Here is a 13,738-nt window from a genome sequence, read left to right as displayed (position 1 = left end):
AGCCTGAATCTCTGTATTCACTGATGTTATGGAGCTTGCTCAGTGCATTTAATCTAATGGTGTTAAGAGTCTAATTTCCATTGCTGTCATTGAGGTCATCGCAAGCTGCCCTCAAAACTTCCTTCATCAGAAAGTATTCAAAGCATTGTAAGGGCCAAGCACTTTTCTTAATGTAGATTACTTTTACCTTATTATTTCCCAGCTGGAACAATGTGGACTCCTCATTGTGTTCTTCCAGATTGAGCTTCCTGCTTTCTACTTTACCATGCTTTAATTTTGAACTGCCTTCCCATTAGTTTGTCTGCTATTAGGCTTTGTTTTTTCCCAGTTTGCACATTTTCTGCTTTTCTTGGTTGTCTCCCTGTTCACCACTTTACCCAGAAAACAGCTATCCTGGCTGCCTGCTTCCCAGTTCCTGCTCTTCCTTCACTTCTCATCAGGTTGGGGATACCTCATAAATTGCTCCATTAGTGATGTCTCTTCAGTTCTGTCTTCTAAGAGCAAGATTAGTGCAAATTTTGCTTGCAGATATAGCAACTATATGGGACCCACTGGTCTGAATAGTGGCCTTTAGTGAGAGCAGCACACAGTTAAAGCACATTTCATGAATGCCGCCTGTCAGCTCTAAGTTTCCCCTAAGACACTTTGTTAGTTTATTATATGGAGTTTATTTAAGTTGTCAGGACCTGCATTCTTATTAATGGAGTTGCATTTTTCTCCAAGGAGATGTGATTTCATCTTAACCTCCCCGTATGTGTACTCATTCAGAACAGGCAAGTGTTTCCTCAGCAGACCTACTCTGGTCACAGGATATTATAGCTGTGAAATGTAATCAACCATTGAGTGTGTTTAGCTTACTTCTCCACGTTGTGATGGCAGCTCAGTTTGTGTTGCTGGGCTGACACAGCGTTTCCATTGTAGGATGCTCAGGGTTTATGCTGTAATAAAACTAGTTCTGAAATGTGTATAAAGATAGTAAGAATTTTTGCAAGTCTTCCATTCACTGATGAGCACAGAGGGTTTGGATGTGTTTCTGTGCTTGGAGCTTGTATTAATACTGCATGCTGCTTTTTCTACAATGAAAGTGCCTCTTGTTTAGGAGCTTTGCACTGTATTGATATGCAGTTAAATCTCGGGAATTTGGATCCTTCTAGGGATCATACTGCTTTTTGGATCAGTGAAAATGTGTGTTATTGCAGTGTGGTGGCTGATAAGACATTTATGTGCTCTATGAGGATACAGCTGAGGTTTTTTCCCACTGAAGATGAGTATTTTGGCAGTAGTCACATGCATTTCAAGTTGTGCTAAGCACACATCCTTGCAGTAAGAGCTGCAGAGGCAGCAGCAGGCATTTGGCTGCTGATTTGTTTGCATTAATAGGATTTCAGAGATTTCACTCGTAAAGGAAGAGGCTATTCTCCATAAAAAGCAATTTTACTCTATTTTAGCATCTGTTCTACATCTATCTGCACCACTGTGTTATTTAGTTGGGAGTCCTATTTGAGCTCAGGAGAGGAATTATTCAGTGTGAAAAGAAAGTGTGGCCGTGCTAATCTGCCAGGTATGGAGCTGGTGATAACATATAACTTTTGTGGAATATGGGGTAAAGCTGGCAAGTGTGACAAGTCTCTACAAGAAAATCTCAAAAATTGCAGGAGCTCTGAATTAGCTAAAATCATATAGAGCAGTTCTGGCAAGGCTGGATTAGTGTGATGCTGCATTAGCCTCTGTTAGACAAGTGAACTGCAGTAGACGTAGTGGATAGTGTGAGTGGTGTGACAGCTCAAGTTCACAAGCATCGGCCTTGGGTGCTAAGGACATCCTCACTAAGCAATGACAGCAAGCCTGTAAATGAGATTTTTTTAATTTTATTTAATTTTATTTTTTTTCTACAGTGGAAATATTCCTCTGAATCCAGACATCTCTGCTAGACCAGAAAGTTAAATTCTTAGTGGTCACTGCAAGCAAAAGCGTATGAATCCCTGCCAATTGCATTTTTCAGTGCCTGTGCCACTGGCCAAGGCACAGCACATGAATAGGCTGGCTGTGCACATGCTGGTGGGACCTTGCAAACTTTTTGTTGAATAAGAGAATTGATGCTGGGATGCAGGCACACAAATGACCCTTAAAAGTCAGGTGTGTTGAGCTGCTTTGCTTTGACACATAGCAACTGTATTTGAGGACTACCTGACCAGTGCCCATGCCATGCAGCGTAATGAGCTCTGGTGCTGGAAGAGCCCTTTAAGTAGGGGAGGGGAAAGTCCTTCTTCCCAGAATATCTACATGCGGAATGTTGTCCTTGTGTGCATCAGGAATGCAGCAAAATGAGATGGGAGCTCTGGAGACTTGAGCTTAGAGCCTGGTGGCCGCTCTGCGCGACTTGCACAGAGCTGTGCTCTTGGTGGAAGGCTGCCCCTTTGTTTAGTCTCTGCAAGGCTCTCCATCTGAGGCAATTAGGATTAGCAGGCACATTTCATGCTCTGAAAAGTCAGAAAGGGAAAGAAAAAAGAGTTTTACGAAAGGAATTGCCTGCCAGGCAGAGATTCCACTCTGTTTTTGTGCAGAGAATAAACACAGATGTGAAGGTTAAAAAGCAGACTTCCAACGGCCTTTAATGAAGGGCTTGGAAATGGTGCAAGGGTCTTATTGACAGAGGAGAGAGGAGGCATTGCAAGGGATGGAGCTGGCAGAGGGAGGAGCCCAAATGACACTCAGTACAGATTAGCTGTGAGACCTTGCTAGTTCACCTTCAGAGGGATTGCATGAAATTTGAACTCTGGCAGGAGAGATGTGGCATTTTGGCTTGCAGAGTCACCTACTGTTTTGTGAAGCTGGAAAGGAAGGAGAGCTGTGAACGTACCCTCATATGTAGTTTCAGACAGAGGTGAAAGAAGAAAATACACACTTCTTTGTAGACTACAAAGTTCAGCTCTCTTGTGCCTTTTCATACCACCTTCATCTGGAATTGTAAACTCCTTCCTCCAGCCCTTTACTCGGTGCTTTTTCTTAGAACTTCTTTCTGCTACAAACAAAATCATCTAAATGGCTGAAATACGCAGACATGCTTGAAACAAAACATTAGATGAAATGCAGTGCAGATTGGAATGTATTTTTAGTGCTTGAATATTTTCCCTAAAAGCCTGTGCTGTAGGAAACATGTTTTACTGCTTGAATCATATGGTAATATGAGGCATGCTTTTGACACACGCTGCTGTCACATGGAAATAAAGAAACGGGTCCCAAAACAAGCAACAGTATCTACAGATGCTTCTTTTAATGGCTCTGGCAGCTTGCTGATTGGAGGACTCGTGCCTTGAGTTCTATTCCCAGCCAGGGACATGAATGGACTGAAAGGAAAGCTTGCTTGCCCACCCACTTCTTAAGCAACTTGTGACCACTGTCTGTCAAACAGTAACAGATGTTAGTTTCTGTTTCCATAACCTTCTCCTGTCAAGCTCTTCTAATGATCTCCATTAGCAGGAAGATTTCAATTGACTCTCTAGCCTTGTAACATTTATTTCTACCTGCGTGCCTCGTGGGACACCTCTCTGTCTTTAGAAATGGTATGCAGAATCAGAATTCCAGATGTCACCTGGTACTCAGTAAGGAAAAGGGTTTTGCTGTTTAAAATGCATTTTCACGTGTGCTACTAAATAGTGTAAAGTAACTCGCAAAGTGGAACTTCTCCATAGATATTCTTCGCTATGGTGTCTAGAAGGTTCAGAAATGACAAATGAGAAAGAGGAACACCTGAGCCCGTTTGGTCTTTGCTTTCTAAGTTTTCTAAGAAGGAAAAAAATTGCACTTAGAAGCTTCATTTGAGTTGTGTGAATATAAACAACGCTGAGACTTGCAAGCAACATTTGATGATTGTACTAACTACCCTGTAAGAACAAATTTTAAACTGTGCAAATTTTGTATCCTCTATAGCAATAAATCTGCACAAGCTAAATAATTACATATCATTAACAAGATGCAACTATTACTTTGACTTCAGTTGACAAAGTTAGGGTCACTGGGTTGTTCATCTCTTCCCCTTCCCAACAGCAATTGAGCAATCATCTTGCTTCCTGCTCATCACTGAGCCGAGGCTTGAGTTCAACACTCTGATATGCCCACAGTTCAGTTGGTATTCCTCATTACCTAGTTTTTTTTTTGATGGCAAGAGACTATGAACCTCACATATAAAAAAAAAAAACAAAAAGCCTTTAGCGGTAACTACTTATTCCTTACTGGTCACTCTGAGTGGGATGAGTACTTCCTAAGCAGTGATGTTTGCTTGGTTCTGTGTTTATGTTCAGAGGCTATAATAAGGTAATAATAAGATATAATATATATACTATATATAATAAGGTAACCTATTTGTGAGCCATGAGAGGGTAGTGCTTTTCCTCATCTGAGAAGTTCTGTGTGAATATTGCTGACTGAACTCTTGCTGGTCCTGGAATCTTGCTGTTTTCTTTCATAGTTGGTTTTCCAGTTTCCTAGGGAATCGTGTTGGCATGAGCAGGGACATCTCTGTGGGGTGAACAACAGGAGAGAAGCAGGAATTCTCTTTCCTGAGGAGGAAATTACCTGCTTAATTGGTGAAGTGCAAACAATTTGGACAAGAGGGGAATGCATCTGAAAAGGACCTTCACCTCTGCTAGTCTCCCAGAGGGACAGCTAGACCCCACCATCAAAGGCAGATGTCTCCCTTGTGCATTTCTATTTCAGTTGTTACATCAGACAGAGGAATGTCTCTAATATCAGGATGTCGAGGAGCCATCAGGAGTGTACTGGGGATGGAGGCTTTGGGCAGGGCATTTGTTAGTTTCTTGTTTATGTTCTTGAAAATAAACTCATTTATTTTTGAGGTCTGAAACTTGTAGCAGGAAAATTCCCTTTCGCATGTCATGTTTGCATTATTCACGATGCGAATGAAGCCCTCGGGCACTCACTGAGCTCCTATTAGGGTATTCATCTTTGCTACCTGCAGCTGAGGCCTACTTAAATTCCCATCTCTGCTAAGGCTGTGGAACTTGGCATGCTAAGTGTTGCCCCTGTTAAAGGAAATTTTGCAATGGGAATGAACATGAATGGGGAATTGCATTCCTTCTTATTTTGTACGTCTGGGGTAAAGGAAAAACAATAGCCTTTTGAAGGGTTCAGCTTTCAGAGAGCATAGATCTCTCTGGGGCTTTCTCAGTTCACATCATTATACTACACTTAGCAATGTTTTTGTGCATCCATTCATATAATTTTGCCTATTTGCTATTTAAACCATGCTGGGAAATTGGAAAAAATGGTCTCTTCAAATGGCTACTTACCAAAATTGATCCTTAAAAATACCAGGTTGCTATGCATATTGTTATGCATGACAGTGTTAGTCCAGTTGTAGGTAGTTACATCTGCCACTTCCCAAGGCAGTGTCTCTAGTAGTCTGGAATACAGATTTGCTGTGACTTGTCAAAAACGTATTCAGGATTGCATGTTGTTACTGTCCCCAAAGCCAGGCTGCCCTGTGGAATGCTTCAGACATGGAGATGTGCAAGAAGCTGTTACAGCCCCAACTAATTGACTAGGATGTGGTGATCGATAGTCACGTTTCATCTGGCTTCAATTTGTTTCCAGATTGGTTGAGGGAGTCTGACGCACTCTTGCAGCAAAGAGCTCTATTCTTGGTTTATCAAATAAACTGGTCCTGTGTTTTGGGCTTGCTGGAGACTGGGTAGTAGTAAACTCAGGATTTGCATAAGTAAAACTCACCATCTGTGATAGATCCATTCTGCAAGCCTTGAATAACCTCAGTATCATTAGCTACAGTTACAAATGGGCACATAAAGAGGTAATTACTTTTCAAAGGTACTCATGCTTAAAGATACAAGTACTGATCTAGGGGGAATTTTATACCAGGGCCTAATCACTTTCTCAAATTGAGTCACAAATTAGCTCAGGGACTTTTCCAACTTCCTCAAAGGCATCTGCCTTATCTTTAGGCATCTTAATAAATTTTACTTGACTATGAAGGAATCTGCCAGACAATAAAAACTTGGGGAAATGATCTAGTTGGGGGGAAGGGGAGGGGAAGAAAAGTATTAAAAAAAAAAAAAAAAAAAGAGGTTAAACTCTACTTTCTGTTAAGTTCATGGCAGTGAAATTTTTATCACATGTAGATGGTCTGCATTCTTGAAACCAAAGGCTATGTACCTTGAGTATTAGCTCATCCACTGAGAGTCTGATAGCAGTAGTCTCAAAGTATCCTACTCTTCACCACTTCAGAAATACCTTGTAAAGTGATTTTGCAGCCCGTTTTTTCTCTTTCAGTCTAAACTCTGACATGAGCTGGTGTGGCTTGATTCATAAATGAGCAATAGCTGACTACTGACAAAGGTTCACTTCTCCACATGGCAAATGAGTTGGACCCTCTGAAAGGATTGAGACTGATGGATAAATAAGTGGCACGTGTAGGTGGCCTATAAGAATAGGTGGTGTTTTTTCTTCTTCCTAAGCCTTTGTTAAGACATTTTTCCCCCACTCTTTAAACTCTCCTGTCATGTGCTGAGTGGGGGTGGGTGGAGATCAGGGCGGTGGGGGGAGAAGGGGGGCTGCTGAAAGCATTTATCTTCATTTCTGCTATCATCCAGTGTTTATTATGCCGTGATAGACATACGCAGGAAAGCTGCCAATCAAACCTACATTCACTGCATTTCAATTGGCCTTCACTTTGGATTTCAGCATTTTGAAATCTACATCTCCTCTGCAGAAAAAGGTCGTTCTGTTCATGGCAATGACAAGCCTGAGACCCTCGGGTACCCATTGCAGTCACTTGTGATTCCATCAAACAATACAAGATCCAGGGATCAGGACAGACTGTCAAGTGCTTGGTGAGAACTGTTGCTTCTGAGAGCTGATCTGCTGCCACCCAGATTTAAGTAGCTGAACTGTGGGTTTTGCTTCAAGTTACACTAGGACATAAGAGGCATCAGCACTTTCTTATGTTCTTACTCAGGCTGAAACCCAGTTGAGGTGAAGCAGCTGAGAAGAGTCCTTGAGCTGCACAGCGAATACAAACTCTATAACACTGATGATTTAACATCCCTGTTAATTTTTTTTTTCCCATGTTCTCAAGTCTCTCCTACCAACCAACAGAGAAATCAAACACAAAAGGTTAGGACAGCATAGTTGTGTACTGGGGATTATTTTCTTTCCTAAATTAAATGTCTCAAATGTTTTCGTGCCTTTAATTGTCTCTACTGTAGGGCAGTGCATGTGGGAGGCTTCTGGCAGGGTTTGTGAAACCATAGAAATGTTATTCCCTTTTGTTGTATGTAACTAGATACAATTTAATAATTATGGTTTTCAAATACACGATTAGTGTAAGTGGAGGTAATTACTTACTCAAAACAGGTAGATCATGGAACTGCCATTAGTGTAAGGCCCACTTGTTTGGATTCTTTGAGAAACTGACCAAATCTTTCTGAACATACACTTTTTACACTGTGGACCTCGTTCCCTCAAGATCCTCTTTTTGCTGAAGACATTTGTTACCTGTGGCACTAGCATTACTTGGATTTTGCTGACTGGAATTTGTGCAAGGCTGTCCTGTAGATGGACAGGAGCTGTGTAGGACTTAAGTACCTTAGGAAATACAAGGAGATGAGAGGTTCAACCATAACTCTCCTGAAGGTTCCAGGGAGAAGGAAAACAGGACCAGAATATCTACAGGAGAAAAAATCAAGAACATTTACCAGTAGCTCTTTGGATGGTGCTTGTAGCCATAGATGCAACAGTAGTATAAGCCAGATGAATTTGCTGTTTGTGGAGCAGTGGGTGATGTTGCTAGGCTTCTGTGATGCAGAGGTAGTGTAAGATTGTTCTGCTAGCGTATGTTACTCTCCATCTCGTATGTTATTGGCTGTGTCAACAGAGTTTGTTGTCATTGCAAAACAGGTGATGACCTTGTGATTCTGTTCTGCAACAAGAAGTATTCTGGAATTATGTGCCCTGAATAGTGCTGTTGTAGCCTGCCATCACAGAGCGTTTCCTGGCCTGACCCAGCCTGTTGAGGCAGTCATTACCCTTTGGTCATGCTAGGTACAGTTTCAGTGCAGCAGGTGCTACTGCTCAAAATTTGCATAGAACTAGTTTTTTTGTTCTCCCTCTGGTGGTTGGAAGCAACTCAACAAGGGGTGCCCTTGTGTACCAGCCACGAGCTTGTAACAAGGAGACTTGAAGACAAAGGAACACAAAATTTAATTGTCCTTCAACCACTTCTGGTTGCAAAATGTAATTTCATTAATGCATTGTCTGCGTTTTCCAGTGCCTATCTTTTGTTTAGGGGAGCCCTTTGTTTGGGGGAGTATGGAGAACAAGGGTTTGGGCACATGTGAGAGTAAAGGAAACATCATTGCTTCTGCCCTCCCAGCAATAGGTGAGCATCTGATGGGCAGAAGCAGAGGCTGAGCTGGCCAGGTGTTCTTCCACCGGTGCTGCTGTGGTAACTGTCCTGTGGGAGAGTGAAGTCACTGTACACTTCCCATCAGACAGTGGAAATGCTGTGGTTTTCCTCATGTGTACATGGAGGTGATCTTGTTTTGTTCTCCCTTATCCAGTTCTCATAGCTTGAGCATTTTTGAGTGCTAGGATGTGTTTGTACATGCAATTGAAGGTCTTAGAGACTAGAAATAGCAGATTTTTGACTGTAGTACTGCAATGGGAGAACTGTTTCCTTTTTCCATTTGTTGCCATAAGGATTGCATTTAATGCCTCTGAGCTTTTACATGTATACCTACTTAAGTTGCCAGCAAAAAGTTCCTTTCTGCCTGGAGAATTAGGCTCTTTGTGCTAGTTACTGAAATATTACACTCAGCTGTGTGCTTTGGGCTGTTGCCCAAATCCTAGGGTGGCTACAAGGGGCTGCATCCAGCACAGCCCCTGCCAGGGATAGGTCAGCAGAGCAGTAAAGGTTGGAAAACCCTGAGGCCAGCTCTGAGGTCCTCCTTACCAGACAGAACTAACTCATCTTCTGCCTGTGAAAGTACAAGCAATATACAGAGTTTCTTTGTTTTCTCTGCGTGTATGTATTACCAAAGTCCACAGTCTGTATTTGTGGTATTCCTCTGTCTCAGAGACTCCAAAAAGGAGTTCCTGCTTCAGGAGTGTAGGATTGGGTTCTGTAGTGGGCTCTCCTTTCACTGTCATTTCAGATAGAATTGCTTCTCATCCTTACAGTGTGGTGTATGTTGTAGGCAGCCTGAATCTTTCTATGTGGAGTTTAGGGGTAGTGAGGAATATGTCCTCAAATGTGTGTGATTTGACAGGGCAACATTATTGCCTTCATAACTGTACTAGAAAATTTGGTGCCTGTGAAAATACATCTTCACTAACATTGAATAAGCTTGGACTGAATGAACCTGATTGAGATTTCTACCTTGTGAACCTGTGCAAATATTATTGCTTATCAGCCTTCTTTTCTTTCAGAAATATGTTGCAGAGAGGTTCTTTCTTATTAATTTCCTGTTTTCTGTGGCTTATTTAGGTGATGTTGCCATTTCTGTAAATAAGGCTTCTTTAAGAATCTTGAACTTTGTGTTTGATTTTAGAAAGCTCTTTGTTTAGTCACTGCAGTTTTTTTTCTGGATGATCTTTTGGAGACTAATTATAATTATCTTTTGGAGATGATTATTTTTCTCCCTTTCCTGTAGGTGCTGTGATTGGAGATGGACAGTCAGCTGTGGCCAGCAACATTGCCAACACAACCTACCGGCTCCAGTGGTGGGACTTCACGAAGTTTGACCTGCCAGAAATCAGTAATGGTAAGCTAGAAAGGACACCAGTACATACTCTCTTTTAAGTCCATCTGGAGGTACCATAAGCACTATGATCTTTGGAAGGTATTTATATGCTGCAGGGGTTTATTTGATTGCCTTGTTGCAGTGGGAACTGTAAAATGCTTAGCCTTTTGGGAAAGCTGACAATGACAAAATGCATTCAGAGCTGTTACTGCTCTGTCTAGCTTGTGTGTTCTTGCTATCAGCAAATCCTTGTGTAACTGGGGCTGTATGTGAGTAACCTCATGAGAATATATAATCCTTGCTTAAAAAAAAAAAAAAAAAAAAAGGAAAATCTGTATCCAATCCCCTCATTCTTCTACCAACAAGTTTATAGAGGGATGGCTGGCATGCTATCTTTATATTTGTGCATTAGAAGCTACTAATAAACTGGGACTGGATGTTTCATGTTACTGGCATTACTGTGGGTTAAAATGCTGCAATGTGTTTCAGTAATCAGAATCCTGGTCTGTTGCTTACCACAGTGATGCAAGATGAGGGAAGTAGGTGTAGCTTCTAGCCATTTGCCAAAGCAGGGATTTGTCCCACATTTCAGGTGGAAGCCACTTCTGGGTCAAGGATAAACAGTATTACTGGTTTGTGGTTTTTTATTTATTGTTTTGTTGTTGTTTTGCTGTGGGTTTGTTTTTTGTTTTCCCTTCTTATTCCATTTATTGAGTTAAACCCTAATTTTACATGCATTCTGTGCTGGCATAAGCTAGCTCTTGCATTGGAAGAGATTCTGTTATGCAGATTCAAGAATATTGATGCTTGTGATCAGCTGATCAAGGAATGACTTTTTGGTGGATTAGAACTAACTTGGCTAGAAGGCTATTTTTAATCTGCAACGGAATCCTGATATAGGTTGCTGCACAGCTGCTGGAATATCTGTGGCAGCCTGATACGGAGATAGGAATGTTTGTGCAGTGATTTTTAACTTAGACCATCTCTGTGCATATTTTAAATTTAACTACTTGACTTCTTTTCAGAGGTAACAGGGATTCTGTTTGCAGAAAGTATCTAGGAAAAGGCCAGCAATAGCCCATGCTGTTAAAGAAGCTGTTTCTTACTGTGTCATTCACACAGACAAGGTACCTGGTGCCTGTGTCATAATCTTTCTGTTTTTATAGAATGTGGTGGTGTGGCATTTATAGTCTGGTGAGAAATAAAAGCCCTGCCTTTAGATGGTGATGCTTGATGTTGAGAAGGGGAAAGATGCTTTGTATTTTGTCTGATAAGCATTCTGTCATGGGAAGGAAGAGGCAGTGTCATCTTGAAAGTAGAGTATTTCACTGAACGCAAATTTGTCAGTGCTATGATATATCCTGTTAAGTTTCAAACTTTGTAGTAATAATGTAAGGGATCAACATACAAGGTGAAGTTTTGCCATGTGGTAGCAATACTTTCCATGATCCATTCTGAAATGATGAGGAAGAGAAGAGAGGGAAGCATCTTGCTACTTGGATTCTTGTATACTCTTCTTTAAGCTTGTAAAGTATTTGAAGAGTGGTACAGCTGCCAGTGGCTTTTCTGGCCCCATCTAACTGTTCAGGAGCAGGCTGCTGTTTTATTTTTTTGAAGGGAAAAAAGTCTCAAGATGTTTATAATTTATAGAATTCTGTGGAAAATAAAGACCATCTGCTGTTTAAGGCAACGATATTTATCTTCTCCCTCTCCTCTGCCAAAAAGCTTCCATTCTGAATTCATTTCCAATGAGCTGGATATTGGGCTAAGGCTTCCTTTGTCGTTGTGCCCTTCTTGCGGGCCATCTCCATCCTTTCTGAATCCACACTTTATGCTTTGTAGTACTTAAAATTGTAGAATTGTTTGAGTTGGAAGGGACCTTTAAAATCCATCTGGTCCAATTCCCCTGCAATGAGCAGGGACACCTACAGCCAGATCAGGGTGCTCAGAGCCCTGTCCAGCCTGACCTTGAATGTCTCCGGGGACGGGGCATCCACCCCCTCTCAAGGCTACCTGTTCCAGTGTCTCACCACCCTTATTGTAAAAAAAAACAAAACAAAACAAAAGCAAACAAAAAAAACCACCACTTCTTCCTTATATCCAATCTAAATCTCTCCTCTTACAGTTTGAAGCCATTTCCCCTTGTCCTGTCATGGCAGACTCTCCTGAATTATCTGTCTTCTTCCTTCATACAGTCCCCTTTATTTCCTGAAAGGCTGCAATCAGGTCTTCCCTGAGCTTTTTATTTCTCTAGGCTGTACTTGATTGTCTTTCTTGACTTACTACCATTTGGAAATGTTTGGTTTTACTCTGCTTCTTTGTTCTTACATACTCAGCCCAAGTCTGGCTTTTCTAGATTTGTTAGCTGTATCTCCCTTTGCCACAGTCAAGTAGGGACATATGAACGTGGAACAGCTGGATTAATCCTAAGACAGCCATTTACCACGCTTCCAGAGTCACAGAAAAAAGGAAGCTGCAAGTTTGCCAAACCAGAAAGTTGTTAATGTCGCCTAGGGCTACTAATCCTTCCCTTCATAACCTGATGGTAGTGCTGCTGATGATCTGTTTTTAAACTCCAGGCCATTTTATATAGTAAGCGTGTCTCTTCAAAGAAGCTTTATCTCAATGGTCTGCTTGTGCCACTTAGCAAAAATGTTGATGCAGATGCACAAGTTAATCGAGATACTGCAAAGTTAAGAGTATAACAGTGCAGTGGAGATTTTTTCAGACTGTCTGTGACCTTGGGTACAAACAATTTTCCAAGTAAAGCATCTGACCTCAATAGCTCCTTTTTTCCATTGTTTTCTGTAAATCAGAGATGATGATGTGTGAGAGTCTGCTTACAGAGAGGGTGCTGTTGCACTTCCTGGGACAGACTTGAGACACAAGTGTTTTGGGAGTTAAGGCAGATGAAATGATGCAGCTGAAAATTGAGATTGCCTGCCAGCTCCACTTCCCATCAGAGAAACATCTCCGTGGCCAACCTCCACCTCAGAGCAGCTCTTCTTCCTGTTACAATTAAACAAAGAGAAGGTAGTTTGGAAATGGGATGCTTTTCACTGAAATGTGAAGTGACAGCGGTGTGCTTAGTGCAGCCCTGTGACAGCAGTGTGCTTAGTGCAGGCCTGGCCTGACCTTTGGCTATTCACAAGCCTTGGCTCTGGAGGCAGGGACCTCACTGATGCCAAACCCAGCAAGTGTACATAGGTCTTGAAAGGCTGAGCAGCTTGGGTCTGTTCACCCTTGAGAAAAGAAAACTGAGAGGGAATCTGATCAATGTCTTTAAATATCTAAGGTGCAGGAAGCAGAGGGACGAGGCCAAACTCTTCAGTTGTGCACGGAGATAAGACAGGGGGAAACAGACACAAACTGAAGCACAGGAAGTTCCTCAGCAGCATCTTTAGGGGTGGTAAGGAGAACCTGTTCCCAACACTGTATCCTGGGTTATCTTTGGCAAACAGTGCTGTCATGCTGGTATTTCCAGGCCTTCTCTAGCTTCAGGTGGGATTATGCTGTAGGTGTGAGCACTCCGTTTTGGCACAAGAGCTTGATTAATTTGTTCTCTGATGTTGCTTTTGATCTATTCTGTCAGCTCTGTGGTTGCATAAACAACAAAAGAAAACAAGATGAAAGGGCAGCCTTATTGCAAATGGTTTTCCAAAAATAGCAGTTTTTTCCCCCTAAAACCTTCTATTTTGACTTCATTTTAATAGATGGAACTTCAGCTCAAAGAAGTCAAATAGTCGAATGCATAGGCATCCTGATCATCTCCCTGACTTAGGAATCTCTTAGATGCTGTTCCTTGAGGTTTTTCTGCTGACACAGTAGGTGCCTTTGGTCCTGGGTGTTTGTGCCACCTGAGTCTTCCATCCTTTGCAAGTTACAGAAGACCAAACAACTGTGATGCCAGTGTGAATGAGATCTTGCAAGTCTGAAATAAAGGGCACTCTTCTTCTGTGTGA

General features: G+C 41.8%; 1 protein-coding gene across 2 annotated transcripts in view; it reads left to right on the top strand.

The window, feature by feature from the left end:
• The window catches only part of AMBRA1 (autophagy and beclin 1 regulator 1), a 123,592-nt gene that overhangs the window by 65,963 nt on the left and 43,891 nt on the right, over positions 1-13,738 (top strand). For both annotated transcript variants that reach the window (XM_072338664.1, XM_072338663.1), the window contains exon 12: positions 9,687-9,797. In XM_072338664.1, the coding sequence (XP_072194765.1) occupies positions 9,687-9,797 (111 nt within the window). The remainder of the gene's footprint in view (positions 1-9,686; positions 9,798-13,738) is intronic.

The sequence above is a fragment of the Excalfactoria chinensis genome, chromosome 5 (assembly GCF_039878825.1).
Source record: "Excalfactoria chinensis isolate bCotChi1 chromosome 5, bCotChi1.hap2, whole genome shotgun sequence".
In the NCBI taxonomy this organism is placed as follows: Eukaryota; Metazoa; Chordata; class Aves; order Galliformes; family Phasianidae; genus Excalfactoria; species Excalfactoria chinensis.
The sequence above is the reverse complement of the archived record's forward strand: the minus strand, read 5'-3'. Positions and strand labels throughout refer to the sequence as shown.